The 20,049-nt window shown below is 37.9% G+C and overlaps 1 protein-coding gene across 21 annotated transcripts in view; it reads left to right on the top strand.

The window, feature by feature from the left end:
• The window catches only part of heph (polypyrimidine tract-binding protein 1 heph), a 415,917-nt gene that overhangs the window by 309,219 nt on the left and 86,649 nt on the right, over nucleotides 1–20,049 (top strand). For 19 of the 21 annotated variants that reach the window (XM_069130464.1, XM_069130468.1, XM_069130475.1 and 16 more), the window contains one exon: nucleotides 15,129–15,278. In XM_069130464.1, the coding sequence (XP_068986565.1) occupies nucleotides 15,129–15,278 (150 nt within the window). Of the gene's footprint in view, nucleotides 1–8,901; nucleotides 9,155–15,128; nucleotides 15,279–20,049 lie in introns of those variants that run through there. The other 2 variants (XM_069130478.1, XM_069130477.1) reach the window with 2 other exon arrangements.

The following is a 20,049-nucleotide window of genomic DNA, read 5'->3' as shown; positions in this document are numbered from 1 at the left end:
GGAGCAAATTAGAAAGCGTGAGCCGAACGCGTGCGACAGGCAGGGAGACAGAGAAGCTCGAAAGCGTCAAAAGCACCCCCGGGGGTGCACTCCCCGATCGCACGGTTAATATAGGGTTATATTTGCCGGCGAATCCAAACATACGTAAGAGAAACTTTCGGTCGATTCGAAATATCCCGACCCACCGTTTCGAGAGCGACGAGAAACTCGATGTGAAATTCGAGCAAACGCAACCTCCTGGCTCGCGCAAACATTTAAACTCTCTCGAGAACCGATCGACGTTAAGAAATGGATGGAAACGAAGATTAAATGATGTTCCATGCGAAGAATCAGAGAATGATTTTCGAAGATACGAAGGCCTGTTTCCACTTCTTTCTTGTTATGAACTTCTTTTTCATTGTACATATGGCTGTCGTTTTATCATATTTTGCAATTCTTGAAAACAGTCTTTAAACTATCCAATAACTTTTGAAGGTTCTTAAGAAATTGCCTAATATCAGCGTGCAAGTTTAATTTAAGTGATCAATATAGGAAGAGAAAATGATATTACTTTGAAAAACAGGCATATCGAGAAGTTGATAAAAGAAGAAATTTTTAAAAGAAGAGTTCAAAACTGTTTCGAAACTTCCTTATTAAAGATAATAAAACGAAAAGAGAAATAATTTTCAAAATTAACCCCAACAGTAAAACTTCTCTCGAGCCTGTGAAGAAAAAATCAATCGATTCGGGGCATTCTCGCTGAAAAACAAATCTCGAAGCGATCGAGCGAAACACAACGTTCATATTTCAGTCCTCACCCACCATCAGAGGGGTTGGAAATCATTGCGACCATCCGTGCATTTGCCGCGGTCGATGGAAGTCATATTAAACGTATTAAACAGCCAGAATAAATATCAATTTGATTGATCACTATCGGGGCTGGTTTTCAATTCGTTTCGTCTCGTTTCCGGGCTACTTTTTTTTTTATCCAGCGGAAAACGCCATCAGTGATTTATGGACGTTACTTCGAGGCATTGCCGGCGTCATCGACTCGATTATTCGCGTTTTCGTTCGTTAACAGCTTTGAAAAGTTCGAATGCACTGCTCGATCGTGGCGTTATCGAGATTCTGCCCCTCTTTGTTGCCATTAGTAGAGAAGTGCCACGGGAATTCTTGAGATCGCGATCTTTTACTGCGTGGAGCTTTATATTTTGATAAATGATTTTCACACTGCGAATGTATTTTAAAGTGGAAGCTTCCACTCGAATTTTATTTTGTCTCCTGCTTTGTTCATTTATTTGTCGGCATAGGAATATCTTTTTAATACAGCGAGGAATTGTTAAGATGTATCGTTTGAACATATCGATTGTAGTTTATTAAATAATATTTCGATTCTTAATTCTCAACCCCTTCTTTGCCACTTAATCAAGAATGCATTCGTCAAATTCCCTCCTACTTGCAGTATTAACAAGCAAGAACACAAGCCAAACAGAAGCACAGAATTAGCCTTTGTATTCACTATATATTCCCATTAACCACCCCAGTTCCAGAAACTCAATTCGCCCGCCTACGAATTCCATTACTACGACGCAACCTTGACCACATTATCTATTCAACAACAATCGCCATTCAGCCTTCTTAATAGCCGTTTCAATTAACCTATAATTAACACAATGTGCATACCTAACAAGATATCCCTGAAGATTAAAAATTAAATTAAAATGTCAGTGATAGGATGTAAAAAATTGGATTTTGGACCACCCACGCAATCTAACGTAATGTAACCTGCCATACTTTATCACCATTAGTATCACAATCCTAATAAGGGGTAACGCAACAAATAGCGTTTTCTTTCGGTTATAACTTTTCAACCATTAATTATGTTTTGAACCATGATCGCCCTACGTCCGGAATAATGGTATTACCTTGTCCCCTTTTCTACATAATTACCGAAATTTCAACTAAACGATTTCTCTCGAAATAATTCTGCCACCTGGCGCAAGAAATACCAACGAAGATACGTTAGAAAGTTCATGTTCAAATAATTTCTGACACAGAACTTTCTACTGTTCCTTTTTTAATTTATTTTTTGACACCAGAAGAGAAAGTTAAAGCTTATGCTATTCGTATTTTTTTATTTTGACTTTGCTATTTTTTCTAGAAAGCTTATTTCATCAAAAATGTTGACATTGGCATAGACAGATGTCATTGCAGCCATTTCTAGGTAGAATCTGAAATTGTCGTTTTCTTTTTTCACATAGAATATACTTTTCTTTAAAAATTCAATAACGGTTTCGATTCGTTTTTGCAAAAATACGACACAAGTACCTTTTACAGCCGACCTACGGAATTGTATCTAGAAAAGACATAATCTATAACATAATCTATGTAGTACGAGGAGGTGTGCGATCGTAGACTGCGCCTGCGATAAATTTCTCTGACGACGAAAGGGTGCCAATAGGCGAAGGGTGACACGGCGAGGGGTTAATAAATTGGCCGATGGCCCGATAGACGGTCTTGCCAGTTTTATGGAAAGGATGTAGAACCGTAGAACGGACAGTCAGCTTGGAAATGCCGGTTATTGATGAACCGTTACCACCCGTGCGACACCCCTTCCTATGTCCAGTGGCGTCTGCACGCCGCGATACAATGGCGTACGCCGCGTTTATAACGCGTTTCAACGCGGTGCATCCCCTGACATGATTAATAGCGTCCCGTGTTATCTTCTACGGTACGACAGCCGCACGAAAACGTAGGATTCCTGAGGGGTGAAACAGAAATTTCTTTGCCAGCCTTTCGCTGTTATCTAGTGTAGCGGCATATGAGCGTAGAAAATGTCAACGGAAAATTCGAATCTGGGAGAGTTTCATATTATTGCGCCTCTGAATACTAACGATTGTTTCGGTTCGCAAGGTCTAGAGGCAAATGAAACGGGGGCAGATTGTTATTGCCGTTTCATGTAATCTTCAGCCGGAGTTATTGTATGAGAAGGTTAACTTTTTGTGGTAACGTCCGTCGATATAAATGTATGCACGTGCTCCCTAGAAGAGTATTGTTATCCTTTCTTCGATCGGTATAGTAGCATTGTGCGAGCGACGATCGAAACCGGCATACACTATCTCTGTACTTGTAATTATACTTATTTTAATACAACCGAGTATTACGAATTCATCCACGCGTTTCTTTATCGAACAAATCTACGCGTTTAATCCACCTCACTAGCATTTCAGTTTCTTTTTCTTTTCTTACTTCGCTTTTAGTTCAGTAGTTCGTATTGAGAGAGTATATGAAGTTCTCAAGTGAAATTCATAATTCTACGTATAGATCAACGATGTCAGTTGAAACAGAAATTCAAAAAATTCTTCCACTCGTCAAGATTTTTTGACATCGAATACAAAGCCTCTCAACATTTTCAACTTTAAATCCAAAATCTTTAAATTACAAGCAGACCACTCGAGGATAAAACATCTGATGGCTATTATTGCCCAATTAAACAGCTACTCGTTTTGTCATCGCGAATATACGACCTTCTATAATTCGACGAAGGCAGTCAAATTCGAGAGCTCGCAGCTGTCTGTTCTTTCGATTTAGCGATTACCCGTCGGATACGGTTTTACGATTATCGCAGTGTTCTCTCGTTGATGTAGCAGACAGAGTCTCGTAAACAGGCGGACATGGTTCCTCGAGCAAAATGGCGACGAGTGGAACGGGGCCGTTTCGCAATTCTCCCATGTGCCTTTCGTCGTTCAATTACTGCTTATTGGGAACGCGTGACAATGCGTGTTCCAAGGGAAAATAGTGACAGAAAATTAGGGACGATTATATCGTCCGAGTTATTGTCGCTGTTTATGACCGATGGGAAATAATCTGCCTTCGATCTCTGTCGAATCTCTGGGTTGTTGCAATAGTAAATTTCTCTTTCTTTAATATAATTTCTTTCTAGAATCTTTTATATAATTCTTCTTCTATATTTCGTTTCTACCGATTATTTCTACGATTTCTACTACTTTCGAAAATATTCCTGAATACCCAGTAGCCAATGTACAAAATTCCACTGGCACGAAAATATAAAATTTCAAAGCTCTATTCGACTCACCACTAACACTCCTAATTAATTAGCGATCATACTCGAATTCCTCTAACCAAGTTTTTTCACAGAAAGATCCCCTTTTACGTGGGAACATCGACGTTCTTTGATGTCGCCGTTATCATCCTCTACGGTGCATTAATCATGACTCCTCGTCTTCTACGAATGAATATATAGAATCGTGAAAATTCTACTTTCATCCCTTCCGTTTCTTTTTTCCGCCCTTTAGCCTGAAAAAAAAATCGTCAAGCGTTTTCCATTCCGCCTTTTATCTCTGTTCATCGTGATAAATAAAGTTTAACGACGCCTGTATTGTTCGGAATTGTTCCTATTAGCGGACGAATTGTTTTCGCATTTTGACGTTTTCCCTCTGTTTTGCGAAAAGCATGGGGCGAAAGCTAAAACCGAGAAATATACGTCGAACGGAACCGTGCGTTTCGTGCATCCGTTTATTCTTGTTATTCGTCCGGAATTTATCGCATATACAGGGTGTCCCACGAGTGAACAATGAAACTTTGTCGATAGGATGAGGTAGAACGATTTTTATAACGAGTCGGAAAGATATTCGGGTCGAGCTAAGTGCTTTGCCTCGCTGTTCGCCAAATTCGGCTATGAAAAATTGTTAAAACACTGTGGCTCGTATAAAATTTGAGAAACCATTTTCTGAAAGTCACGTGTTCGATAAAATTTCGTGTCTCCAATTTCTGCAGCCGTTATGAGGGGTGTAGTACATCATTCGGAATCTCATCGACGCCTAGCGTCGGGACGTTGCGAAATTATTGGCGAAACGTCAATATGTATTACCTCGTCGACCATACGAGCGTTTAGGCAACCCCTTTCGATTGCACGGCTTGCAAGCACTATCCCCGAAGCTCTACGTTTCACGAAAGCCAATCTCCAACGAACGTAGCTCGAGTTTCTTGCGCTTGATGGATTGCTCTGTCTCGTTTATAATCGATTATAATCTTTTATAATTAAAATCAGTAACCAAAATTCTAGCTATGAAAGATTTAGAAGAAATCGATAATATTTATCTAGATACATTAAACGATCTACAATGTGAATTATAAATTTACCGATTCTTTAGAAATTGTTCGATAAACAAAATATTCGTGTAGAAATTTTCAGGATGATCTAATATTAGATTTATTGTGTTAGGAAGTATCCTACTCGATTGTATCTGAATATTGCAAGACAAAGGGTTGATCCAACGAAAATAGAAATTGTTAGGCTTCCTTGTTTCAACGTAGATCGAATTTCATTCTTGTTTACCTACTGACTACACTGTGACACTGGTTACAATTGGTCCTCTCCTGCCAAAGGATATCTTTTCCCAATTCATTTTTTTATTTTTCAATACGATACTGATAGATTTGGGAGACAGAGGACGGTTCGTTCGTTCAGTTTTCCGTAACTTTTATCTTGCGTGATGCAGAGAGAGAATTGTTAGCGCCTTTGTTTCGTTGAATACAGGCAAATTTAGTGTTATTTGCGTAGCTGCCTCTGCTATTGAAGGATGTACTCCCTTTTGTTTTATATTTTCTTCATCTTTGAAGCGTTTTCCTGGTTGCTGGTACTAGCGAATGACAATTGTTTCGCTGAATTTCATTTGAATTTTTTATATCTAAGTACCGTGCTGTTCTCCGGAGCTTCTATTACCTGAATTTCGTTCTAGTCAGGTAGTTGTACTATTCTTTTTTTCGTTTAATATTCTTTTTCACGAACGTGAATTTAATTATGTAACACGGTATGGTTATTCTCTCTCTACTTTCTCTCGCGATTACTCTAATGTTAGAAACGTTCACCTACTCCGACATTAAAGTTCAATGTTCGAATCGACACCTTGACAAATATTCGTTCTGAGATATCGAACTAGAACAAATAATCGTCAAAGTTATTATTTTATAGGAATTACAGAAAATTGACACACCTAATTATCAAACGAATCGAAAACCAAATAAATAAAATCAGATAGCACGCTTCGTTCTACCTGTTTCCTCTTTTCCTTTTTTTCATATTACACCACCGCCGATCGTGTAAATTCGTCGATGGAATGATGAATCGTTGCTAGAGGGTGGTATTGAAAATGTAGCCGGGTGCAGAGAAATCATAAAGGAACTCGCAATGTATACGTATAAAAAGGACAAGTGACCTATCGAAATCGATATCGGGTGGCGTGTATTCATCGTGATCGAAACGCGAGCATGAGTCTAAAGGGGACGTGTCGGAGGGATGAAAAATGGTGGCAACTGGCTTTTACATGAACGCACACCAGCGTTCTACCGAAGGGAAGGCTGGCTATTTTATTAGGGCAAATCGAGATAAAAGTAAAATATCGTGTAGTTTAATGCGTCGCTTTGTAATAATACCGGTGCGAGTCTTTCCAGGGGATGAACGCCAGGGATGGAGATCGAGTAGCTCTCGGGGACCGTGTTTTTGTAACACCAGAATATTTCCTTTTCCTTGCTTTATTTTATGTTCATGTAACCATTTAATGTACTAGGGTTGCTATATGCGAGGTATTAAATACTATATGCTGAAAGTTTTTGCGCTATGGGTAGTAATTTACAATTTGTTCTGTATCTCTGATCTTTTTCAAATTACAATATATCGAAAAGGGCTGTCTAAAAAGTTAAAACATCAAAAGCATCGCGAACAATCCCAATTCTTAATTCTTAATTCTATATTAAAACTAAATCTAAACCTAACGCAAAATTAATTCTATAAACGCAAAGAATGTGAGCTATTTATATCGACAATTTTCTAGATGAAACACACTAATTCTCGATTTGATCTTCAATTTTCTTGAACCAGAAGAAAATTAAACGGAACTCACAATTTTTTATATTACTCGAAACGTCCAAAAAATCTAATCAGATGTTACCAAGTCAGCAATTTTTTTTTCATCAAAACAACCCATTCAGGGAATCATTTCAAGAAAAACTTTCGCATTATCTCATCTCGTAATTTTCCTTTTTATCGAAACTTTTACACGCCAACCGACAATAATATTGAAATGTCTTCACATAATTTTCACATAATTTTTTGTCGTTTCCATCCGTTCGCTCTGATTCGCCTTTTTTCGCGTTTCTCATTCGTCTTCGGGCGATTCCACTTGGAAAGGGGTGGCGACCAATTAAACGAACAGCAGGCTCCTTTGCTTTTTTCCTGCCTCTGTATTCATCCATCAGTCTCCGCCACGCTCGGTGTTCATTTATAGAATCGTCGATATCCTTTACCACGTATAATTGAAAAACGAAAGACGAGTCACGTTCGATTTTTCTTCGCCTGCTTCACGCAAGTTTCCTCTTGCCACGGATCGTTGCATCTTTCTCCCTCTTCCAGACGCAATTAATTCGATTCGATGAAAGATCGAGAGCGATGGCTGAACGCCAAAGTGCTCTTTTGCATTCGATTCTTTTCGAACAGCGTTTTCTCCTGTTTTTTCCTTTTTCTTTTCTCTTTTTCTGTTCGTCGCTCCGACTAGTATGTTTCTGACTTGTCCGGATAATTGATGCTCCTCGGGGCTTTTCCTTCTCGCTACTAGAACAAGGAGTTGATTTATCGTGCGTCGATGCTTTTAAAAACGATGATATGTATGCTAGTTTATTGTCCCGGTTCGAGATTGCGAGTATTTATTTTCATGCAGAGATTAACGAGGAGTAATTAAAATGTGTGAGAAATTATGGCTAACGCTATAGTACTTTGCATGTTAATTAATAATTAATGGCGTATTTTTTAGTACTTAAAAATTCGCAATATATTAGAAAAATCCTAAAATTGACGATAAATTCACAACGAAGTAAAAATACACGATAAGATCGTAATGAATTAAGGATTCGTAATAATTCTGAAAAATTTCAATAATCTTGGTAAAAGATAGAAGAAGCATTTTCTAATAAAGCAAAATCTATAAAAGCGTATCTCTCTATAATAGTACTCTCACAATCAGAGGTTGCCTCAGTGCACTCTAAGGAGCCGCTGAAATGCGTTTGTCGCGAAAGGGCGACATGGCGCTGGCTTATCTGCACTCTGGTTCGTCTTCAAAGAAAAGAATCTGGGTTTCCTGTCGGTGGTCGAGGGTGGAAACATGCCTGAAGGGCGGAAGTTATGGCTAGCGAAACGGGAGGAAAGAGAAAAAGGGAAACCTACTTGGAATTCTAATGGGGATGCAAGCATAGCGTCGCCTGTTGCGTCCCGGCACGTGCGTTTTCCCTTCTACTTCCTTTTTCAGATATATTTTTACACTATAACTTTTACAAGGTGATACAGATAATTTTTGTCTTTTTTAATTAAGGAAACGTTGTGATGGTTCAAAGCAATAAACTTTTATAAAATAGAAAATATCCAACAAATAAGATAATCATTAATCTTATCGAATATTATTGTCATAAAATTAGATTGTATTTATGGCGTATTATTGGTTCTTAATTAAAATACAGACAGGATAAAGTGTAAGTCTGACTAAACTGAAAATAGTAGAATACTAATAACTGGACTGCAGATTTTTATTCACTTGTAGGAAATTTTAAGTCTGCAAAAATGCAAAAAGTACACATAGTATACAAAAGTATACAGAATATCAAAATATTCAGTGGATTAAATAATACGAAATTTAATATACTTCGACATGCTTCATTAATCATAAATACAAATACTTCTCGCAAACAGCGTATTTATATTCATCTTTCGCGCACTTATGTTTAATACGGGCGACAGTCTTCCCCACTCCTATACCAACAGCGCGCGCAACCGAAGGAAACCGAGTAGTGACGGGGACGCGCGAGCATCAACGTGACATTGACCGGTCGTCGTTTCGCATCACTTTCCCGCGTTCAGTCTTGCTTTCCGTCGTATTTTGGATGTGCCGTGATTCGGAAACCGTTGCGTCATCGTTTAACATACTCGCGATTGTTAGTGTTGTATATTTTTTTTCGTGACATGTGCTTTTTTGTATTTCTGTGCCGCATCAGTGATAGTTTCGTGTGTCGACGTTCGAACGATGCATGGACATGCGCAACGATCTAAAACGCGAACTCTATGACAACAAGCGGTCCAGATTCCTTGCTGGATGTATTGCCTGTACGCGTAAGTTTTTAATTTCTGTTTATTGGCCGCCTTTTATTTAATGGTTAGGTATAAAGATATGATACGTGTTTCGATAGTTGAAGATTTATATCGATTGCTTGCATATCGATAATCAAACTGCATATCGCAATATGGCGGCATTGTTTATATATCTGTTGTGTTTCGTAAGATGTGTTTCTTTTACAGTGACAAAGTAGGAAGCTCTCAAAGAATAATAATTATCTTTCAGTACTCTTGTTTCTTGATATATGCAGGTTATAACTATTTAGTGTTTTATATGATATTTGACAAGCGTATTAATGCATTGCATATAGGAAGCTAGAGTACAATTACATAGGATATTATTATACTAATATATAAATATATTTAAAAATTTCTCTGAGAGTGCTTCATGCAAAATGTATTACTGAAATTTGTTATTTTATTCCCTATATCTCTTGGTTATAGTTATTTCCTGATATTTCGTGTACAAGATTATTATATAAACATGTAAACATTCAGTTAAATACATTCCTCGTTTTTCAATTTTCGAGTTGTTTAATTTTTTAGGAATTGTACATAAATTTAGTATTTTCTGCTCTAGCGGGCAAATTATTCTTCAATTAAAATCGACAGATTTTTGCACAGTCTGAGATGAGATATTACATGCTACGCATTATTTTCTTTTCTTCCTGTACGAACGCAGTCGATTCATTCTGATGTAGCTCATGGCCATGCAAGAAGAAACGAAAAGTATGTAAACAAAACGTGGTCAGTAGGTCTTTGCGTGATCACAATACGTTTCCAAGAAATTTCTCTGTAATATTTACCTCTACTCTTATTCCTAAAAATACATTGCTTTGAGATAGATTATATAATTTCGAGATAAAGTGTAAGAAATAGTTGTCACATTACTAAAAGATTTATATGTATTGTACGACGTTTCCGTCTACACGATCCTAATCGTAAAACATTTAGTAAACAGCTTATAAGAATTAGAATCTTAAATACAAGACAATTTTAATACTTAACGTTTAATATTTTGTGTATATTATTTATTTGTTAATAAATTCGAAGCGAATTTTCTATCGCGTTGGCAAAGATCCTATCGAGCGAAGGGAGGACAAAAAGATGGGGAACTTCTAGTATAGCAAGCGAGATGAAACAGGATAAGCAGGGCGATATCGATGGGAATCTTTTTTACGTAGGCCATGCTTGACTCTCCTCGAATAATACGACAGCTGATTTTTATTATTGGGACAGGATCGGTTGCTCCTCGCGTGTTTGAACTTGTTTGCCGCTGCATATTGCCGCACGTCCCGTCTTGAAATACGAGATCTCTTGGTATTTGACTTGTGTTCGAGCCACGTTATAGTTTTGCCTTCCATTTTCAGCGATACGATAATTGGGAATCCCACTTTTTGTTTCCGTCCTTTTAATTTAGAGTTTTTGAATTTATTTAATATCACGAATCAGTTATAGTATTCTTTTTATTAATAGCATTGAAACAATAGTATTGACACATGGTTGCAACAGTTTAGAGAGTCTTAAAAGACTCGGAATTAAGACTTGGAATCTAAATAGTATTCATAAAAATGTGGATTTGCACAAGAATTCACGATCTAATTGTAATTATTTTAAAAATTGAATAAGAGAACAGCAGAGTGTAGTAAAACAAAGAGAAAACAGAGAGCAAAATGGTATCCTTTGTTCCCTGCGATGTAGAGAGGGTATTCCGTGTCGAGGCATTTTCTAACGGAATTGGAATGTTGACTTCCGGTTGGCGGAGCGCATCCTCCCTCGTTATCAACCGGTGGGAGGAGGTCACGGTGCCCATTTCCTACAAGCGATTTTCCGCAAATTGCCTCCATTATGTCCAATTATCGGCTCGGATGAAGGAAGACGTATTCTCGACGAGAGGCTGGTTGGAAACAGGAAAGGAGGTGAAAGTAGGATTTTTATCGTTCCTTAGGGTTAACCCTTTATAACTCGAATTTTTATTCTCTCTTACATAAGGAGGAGAAGAAAAGTTATTATCTATTATAATCGTATAATTATATCTAAAGATGTGCTGGTATCGCGTATAAAGATGAACTGTGTATAAGAAGGAACGTAAAATAAAAGGGTTCATAAAAATAATTGCAGCGAAGTTGTGAAAATAAATTAGTATCGTGTACAAAAGTAGACAAACTTTCGCGTTATCCTACAAATCTAGTAATATTAAAAAAGTACCAATGCTATAACATAAGAACGTATAGCAATTGTCACAAAATTTCATGGAGGAAAGAAGAAAAACTGGAAGAAAGGCACTGGTCAAGTCGAAGTTTTGGACAGCTAAGTGGAATGAAAGGAAGACACCGAGAACACGTTGTCCAGGCACACGAGTAGGTCCTCGAGGTCGTCGTTGAGAACGATTGAACGGTCCTCGAAGCGAATCTTGTTTGCAGCGTTTCTCGGTGGCCTAAGCTACCTTTGCAAAAACGAGGAAAACGCCGGCCAATTAAGCCTCTTCTCTGCGATCGACAGGCACTCGCGTACCGCATCGTTTCGTCCTCGACATTTCGAGTGTCTCATTTGATAGCCTCTTCTTCGGAATTGCTCGCGCTCAACTTTCCAGCTCGCATCTTTTTTTTTCAACCATGCTTCTTTTCATTGCGATTGTTTTCTATTTTATTCGGGCCTTTAACCAATTTCGTCCCTATATTTCTATTTTCGTTTTCGGTTTTGCGTTAGCGCTGATTTTTTATGATTGTAATGTTGGGCGAATTTAAAGTAATTTTTGTTTCCCTTTTCTTTTTGAATTTACAGCAGCGAACGAAAGAAAATGTAACAAGTAGAAATTTAAATTTCAAATTTATCAATTAAATGTATGATTCTAAAGACAATTAAATCTTACGTTATTGTCACTTCTTTTTTTATTCGCGTCGCTGTAATAAAATTTATATAACGCAGCCTCGTTTATTGTCTGTTCCTCATTCGAAAAGCTTTAAGTACATAATATAAGTATCCACTCGACGAGTTTTCCACGCTTCTTTCCGAGTTTCGAGTCTCTTCGAGTGGCTTTTGGCGGATTCGGCCAACCTTTGAAATTAAACCCTCGACTTCTTTCCCGCGGCGATTCTTCCACCCCTTAAGCCCCTGTCCACGACACCGGAAAGAGTATTCAGTGGTTACACGTCGAAAAGTGACCCTTCTTTTCTTTCCTCTTTCTTCCTTCCTGGTTACTTCGATTTCTATGTTGCATTGTTGAACGTTTTTAGTGCTTTGACATTGAGAAGGCTGATGTAATTGGGGTGGAATTTAGAGATGCGGAATAATCTCGGCGATTTTAATATTTTCAATACTCTTTTAGATACGTATTCTGAAATAAGTTGGAGTTTTTCCTTAAAAGTTTCTTCTTCAAAGAAATTCTTAAAAATTTTTGAAATTCCCGGGAAATTTTTAGATGGACATTTTTGAGAACTCATGGAATCAGCATTTTTGAGAAGTTTTCCTCCTTGTTTAATTAAGAAGCGATGCTTTGGAAGAATGAGTAGAACCTTTGTCGACAATTTTATACAGTTTTTGTCGAATCACACTATAGAGCGTATTGTACTGACTATATTTTATCCCTTGGTCCATTTTCACGTTTTATTTTTTCTTTATGAGAATAACTCTCAGAAAAGCTGGCTGGAATTTTTGTCGGCAAATTTGTACAAAATCGTCATTCTATCGGCGACAAGATAAATGATAGAGAAACGATATTCGATCTGCCACATGCATTTTTCCGGGAAGCACGAGGATGACAGGCAAATCGACGTCTACAATAGCGGTACACCTACAAATTTTGATCATGTATCGTTCAAAAATATATTCCTCGTGATTTATTAACTGTCACTTCGAGGAGACCAATTTTTTAATAAATACCTAGATACGTAATTTCTCTTGACCTACCTGATTTCCTTTGGCAAAATAACGATTTATCAAAGAAAAAATATTTTTCACTCTATTTTAGCTATCTGGCAATATTTAATTTCTAACTTACTACTACTAGTAATCGTAGTATTTCATCAGCATCAGCTCTCAAAGCGTCAAATTGAAAATGAGATAAATCCAATGAAACACGGAAAGTACAAGCCTCAAAGGAACAATATCTGGCATTAATATTCGAGGTATTTTAAAGACAAGTATCGAATGTAAATAAGGTAGATAATAACAGTGATAGTATACGAATTATCGTGGTTCTAAGGAATAATGTCGGCACGGATTAAATCTTGCCTTACCTTCGAGAGATTTTGACGACGATATTGTACGATTTGAATGCGAAGTAATCGGTTCTCTCGGTGCTTGTATAATGACGTATTATATTCGTGTATTATTCGATAGTGGAGCGCGCGTGTGCAATCCATAATGAGGGCATCGTTTCGTATAATTCCAATGCACTAGATACACACAAGATTCCGAATCGTTACTCTTCAATTACCGCATAATGCGTTCCCTTACTTCTTTCTCTATTTATATCTCGAGTTATAATAAGTATAATAATAACAATAATATAAAGTGTATTCTTTATTTATAGCTCTACGGATTATCTTTGTTTAATTGCGTTTCACGTTCGAGTGGTAGAAATGAAAAGTGTGTCTTCGTTCAATGTACGTACATATGTATATAGGTAGATAAATTTTTGAACGGATTGGATGACTGTTAGCTTCCACAAAAGACCACAAAAGTCGGAGATAGAAATACGCTGTGAAACACCCAATCACGAGTTTATCCGAAACAGTTACAAAAGTTTATCTGAAACAGAGATAAGATTTGGCCAGGGTATCTTTCTACGGGCTGTATTCTGACTCCAATTGTTTATTATGCTATGACCCTAGCTGCTTTATCGCTAAAAACGATAGATAAGCACTGGTGGCTGTATGCCGACGCGTCCGCAAAGGGTTAGTAGTCCTATCATTTAGTCGAGTACTGTCAAAAGCTTTTCTCATTCCAACCGTCCTTTCACCAAAAAGTACGCTATAATTCCGACAGCTCTTTCTTCGATATTACAAAGAACAGAAATTATTCTTGCGTACTCGATACCATTTCAACTTCGTGCGCTTCTCGCAGTTTCGGAGCTCATGGATTTCATAAACTCACTTAAACAATAAAAACAGCGAAATCTCATCCGTTTCACGAGTAACTACTTGCGAAACAAGAAGAAAAGATTCCTACACGTCGAGCAGACAGCCGCGAAACCTTAACCAACATTTCACCCTCGTCCCCTGAAGAAGAAAAATATCTGGGAAGGGTTTACAGAGGCTGCAGAAGTATCTGTCTTCCGTAACTCGGTAAGAAGCGCATTTTCCGATCGGTTAAACCCGACGGGAAGCTCCGGGCCTCGAATAAAGGGAACCAAGGCTGGAAGGGAACAGGAAAAGACGCGCGGCAGAAGCGGAAGAACAGGCAGAGAGGGGCGAAAAGGGACGCAGTGACTGCCGAGAGTCTCGACTAGATTGAGCCGTGATTGAAAATTCCGCCGGCGGCGGGATTTCGATTTAAATTTATACGAAAGCGGGCGAAAAGTTTCGTTACTTGTACACCGGGGCCTCGTTCCTAGGCCGGAAGTGGTGTAGGTCTGCACGCATGCCACCCCCCGTTTTAACGAGGGTTGATGGAATTTTAAAAGCCGGCACCCTTGAGGAACGAATGCAATTTTATTCGATACAGTGTTTGGAAATATTTTGCGTGCACGCTTTTTTATTTATATCGTTTGTAAGTCGACCGCGGATTTTTATGCGTTTTTATATTTTTACGCACGTGACTATAGGGAGATGGGATTCGAATAAGGATTCGTTTCGTCCACGTACCAAATATTCTAATAGCTCGCTATAATTTAAAAAACGAAAAGTTTATTTTGAAATACAGGGTTCGATGATTCGAGACTGTCGTGGCTTATTTGTAATTTTATTATACACACATACTGTATAGTATATAACTTTTGACTAACTATGAGAATTTTGTGTATGCGCAGGTTAAACTCGACAAGAGCCACAACGGCAAACTTTCGAGGGTTATCCACATCAGAAACATCCCCAACGAAGTATCAGAGGGTGAAATCATCCATCTTGGCGTCCCCTTCGGCCGTGTTACAAACGTTCTCGTCCTCAAAGGCAAAAATCAGGTAAGTGACAACCTACTAAAATCTCATTTTACGTAGTCCTATAAGAATCCAAGTAAATTTTAGAAATTGAATAAAAATAGACGGAGCTTTTTAATACCAATGTTCTTTCGCCGAGGTTTCACCGCGCATTCAGAATTCACATTTCTTTCCAACATTATTGTTAATTAATTTCCGGACATTTGGAATTCAGCTTAGGTAGTTTGAATTTTATAACTTTCATTCTTATTCTTCTTATTTCTTGAAGTCTCAGTTGTAGATTTTCCGATTCTAGAATTTTTCAAATTTACGAGATCGCGGAAAATGAATCGCGACTGAATGAATAATTATTAAATGAGAAGATTATTCGATCGAAAGAATTGTCAATTAATGGTAGTGATTACGAGCTAAATAGAGAAGATAGGTAATTATTTGAATTTAATTATTCATTTCTCGGTGGAAACCACTTGTACAGACTGTGCGGCTTGAAATGTCGGTCAAATGCACAAAATGCCGGGTGAATGAACTATTTAATAATAATTGTGAATTAAGTAGGGCTTGTTAACATGGTAATGAGGCGAGATATTAATCAAATTCCCAAACTTATCAAGTGGATGGTCATTATTCAATTTGTTTAAATCAAAAGTTAGATAATGCTTCGGTCGAATTATCAGAATTCCCGGTAAATCGCTTCGAATGTAGTTTAAAATCAATGGAACTGTAGTTGAAAAAAGGGAGCGGCAAACGATGCGACTGCTACAAATTTTGAAATTCTTATTTTTATAAATGTTACGATGGCTCTAAGATCGAAGTCATTCTAATAGAGATAATCGAATTGATCGGAAAATGAACAGAATACGAAACTGGAACTTTGGTTCGATTTAATCACGACCTTGGCCAAATCTAAGTAAAAACGCATTTGATCCGTACGAGGAAGTGCAGTTTGTGCCGCGCCAGCGAGTCACTCGGTGAGCAGGACGCGGATGGCCAAACAGAGTAATAACAGAAACAATCGAATCATCGATTCGGCCCGATGACCGTCCGTTTGACCATCATTATCTATTATTATCCGTTTGCTTGACGATTTCACAAAGCTAGTATTCTCTGTGGAAATTGTCGACTGATTGGAAGATTGGTAAAAAGTTTGCGAATTGTCATGGAAAAGATATTGAGAAATCTTGATGAATGTTCGTTAATTCAAATGCTCTTGATTGTTTCATTGTTCCTTAAGAGTGTAATTACTAAAATGCAGTTTAAATAGTTAAATGCAATGTAATATAGTTTATGAAATATAGAATAAATTTAAACATAACGTACGCACCATTCGAAAGTATTTCACTTTCTATAATAACATTTTTCTCTTCCCTTTGCTATGTTGAATCTATGTCTTGACTCAGTAACGTGAGATCATCTGTATATTTATTTATTATTTATCATTCGTTTAATTAGCTCTACAATAGCAATGTTGCATTTCCAGAAATGGAATTGGTTTCGCTATTATTAATATTAATTATTTAGTAGAAAAAGGGGAGATGGTACTTGCTACGTTTTCCAAACTTTTTCCCAGCGAATTAGGATAATTAAAATTAATGTAAACCTGCTTCAAAATTTCGCATTTCAACGCCGACAACTCATACAGTTACTCTCCTTTTCACGGAATACCAACTTCGTAACCTAGTTTGTCAGAGAGAAAAAGGAAATTTTGTGCAAGCTGCCATTCAGAAAAATTTTCCTTCCACTTAAAACGCTTCTCCGCAACTACAGATTTAACAAAAGAACCGTAAGTAAAAACAGTCTTCCACCTAACTACAGAATCGCTCATACATATGTACAGACACGAGAAACCTAAATTTCTACGAATCTGGTTCAAAATATTAACGAATCCTGCGTAATAGTATCAAAATTTATTTATAATTTATTTCTTCGGTTAAATGAAAGATATAAAATTGTACGAGTATCCGTAATACGTTTGTCGTTTTCGCTATCTCCTCGTATGCTTTACTCAACGAATAACTCGGTATTCCTGAAAATTCTACAAATATATTTTCTACTTTGCAATCCCATAATTTCGCCAGTAGCGTACAAACATATTCTACTCTTTAGTCATTCGAGAAGTCATTCGAAAATCATATTCAACGAGTCAGTAATCGTAGCGAACTATAAACGGTATGTTTAACGGCGATTAATATTAATTTATCCCGAATCGCGTGTAACGCGCGTAGGAAGCGACAAATAATCCCGTGGAACGTATCGTTTCAAACCGAAATATTCGACCTAGCAGAGGATTGCATTCATTCTGGACACGCGTAATTTTCCGGCGGAAGGTTTGCCTAAATGAAAACGCATCGCTAAATGTGTTTCAATTGCAACGATGTAACGTTACTGAAAGATGGCGAACATCTCGATTTTGTTACGTAGAGGTCGCATTTTGTAGTTGCTTCGAGTTACTGCGGCGTGGTTTAATCGACGATCTAGTATTTGAGGGATGTAATCTAGTATTTGATAGGATATAACATTTACACAGTAAATAGAGTCTTTTAATTTATTTTACCGAATGAAATTAATTTTTGTTTGAGTTTTACAGCGTTATTGAATTTAAATATTTTTTTGAATTATTATTGGGTTATATCGTGCAGCTTGTTTTATACAAACTGATTTATTAATACTGTAAAGAAAATCGGAATGCTCTTTGTCTCAGTTACTGAAATAAAAGATAGCGCGTGTTTCCAGGGATTTTTGGATCATCATTTTTATAAAGGAAAGTGGTATAAAATTAAAGAAACTCTTTATTCTATTATATAAGTTTCGATTATACATAGATACTACTATACATAATATATAAACTGTAAGTAAAAAAAAAAAAAAAAAAAAAAAGGAAGAAAGATTTTTAACCTCAACGCGACGCAACGCCGTGAAACTAAAGACGCTGTTTTTCTACGATTCCTTACTCTTATCGCTATAACGAAATTCCACTCTAACCAAAAACTTTCATAGCTCGCCATATCACCGAAAAAGTTATAATATCGCATCAAGATACGTAAATCAGCTTGTTCCGCGTTATCCATAAATTCTTGGAGACAGTTGACGCGTACTGGTGGACACACTCGATCACAGGAAATCATCGAATCCCGTTACCCGCTCCTTTGAACAAAGAGCACGCATATACGCACATGCGTTTATCGTGGCTTATGCATACCCTCGGCCACGGTATATTTCCCACGTTAATGCGTATGTAATTTGCGCTACGGCTAAATCTCTTCATCTGGCTCAATGCGGCGGACCGATGCATCGATGCATTATTTTAATCCCCCCCGGTATAAACAAACCGAGAGCACGCATTATCGTACCTGTTGTACTGACCGCTCTACACGCGTTTCGCCTGCGTACAACGTTCACGTTTCCGTTAACATGCATTAAATATCCGTAATCAGGATTCTAGCAAACTTGGATAACTCGAATTTCTCCCCACTCTTATCTTTTCCTGTATTTTGCACACTATTAATATGGTATTTCGTTTATTTATTCGATTTGAGGCCGTCAGCATTCGATAAGATTCATTTCAAAGTTGCAAGTTCTGATACTCTCAAATAAAATAGTATAAGCGAGGACGAATTAAAGGGCATTTTTTCTTTTTCTTTTACGATTCTATTTGTATCGGGATTTTGATAAAGATTTCAAAAGATAGGCCGATTCTTGGTATTTTTACGACCAACGTCTAACGATTTTTTCAATAATCGTTATATAATCCCAATAGGTCATTCCTTCTTTCGCGTTTCTCCACTGTCGGTAATCGTATTTCTGCAGAATTCTGCCAGAATCACGCCTAAACGTGCACGAAACCTCGAAAAACGAATTATCCCCGTTTTCACCATGCTCTCGATCTCTCCAAGGTACAAGCTTGTCCTCCAAAGCCTCGTCTAAGACAATTCAAGTAACTCGATCAGCCAGGAAACTCTCATCATTATCGTGCACTCGCTGGCTCATGGGGCTAACAGGCTTCCCAATTACACGCAAACTGACTGTAAGCTCGCATTGTTGCAACACGACAATGAGGGTGGTGCTTGGGCTGTGTTGCATCAAAGCGCACCCCTCTTGGATCCGATGCCCCTCTCTACGCTTGTGACGGAGAAGGGGCGAAAACGCTGGCGGTGGTGTGCCGGATAGTAAATCGAGTTTCACGATGAACCGACGAACTGGCCCCCGCGGGCACTTTCCCTGTGTTTGCTTTGATTCGAAGTTTCCGGTTAAGTTGGTTACCGGAACGGCCGGTCGGCCTCTTTGTCTGATTCCGCGGACCCGCCAGGCCTCCTGAATTCTCGATATCGTTCTCGCGTTTGCTATATCTTCAGTCCGCGGTCCTTTCGGTAGAGAAAGACTAATTTGGCTGAGGGGGATTTTCCACGAAATTTTGGATACGCGGAGAAGCGATGCTTCGGTGTGTACGACTGCTGTTTGACTTGATCTTTGATTGGGATGAATTTGCGTAGGATGAATGGCAGGTGCATTTTTGGATTTAGTTGGTTTTAGGGTTAGCAAGTTGCGAAAGTATCTGAACGCTTATAGAATATGATACGTTTGAATACTCGTGAAGTACTTAGAGATTACTTTATGTTATCAACGATTTCAGAAATCTATTATATTATAATGTATTTCATGAGCTAATGTATGTTTGGGGTGGTGTGTTAATGCCGGTGAAGATCGTCGAAGTAGATACAATAAACACATCTTCGTTGATTCTTATGGAAAATCCGACAGGTTCAGGAAAACGCACGATCGTTACGGCAAACGACATTTT

This window comes from Bombus flavifrons, chromosome 16 (genome assembly GCF_040668555.2).
Source record: "Bombus flavifrons isolate JBK064 chromosome 16, iyBomFlav1_principal, whole genome shotgun sequence".
In the NCBI taxonomy this organism is placed as follows: domain Eukaryota; kingdom Metazoa; phylum Arthropoda; class Insecta; order Hymenoptera; family Apidae; genus Bombus; species Bombus flavifrons.
The sequence above is the reverse complement of the archived record's forward strand: the minus strand, read 5'-3'. Positions and strand labels throughout refer to the sequence as shown.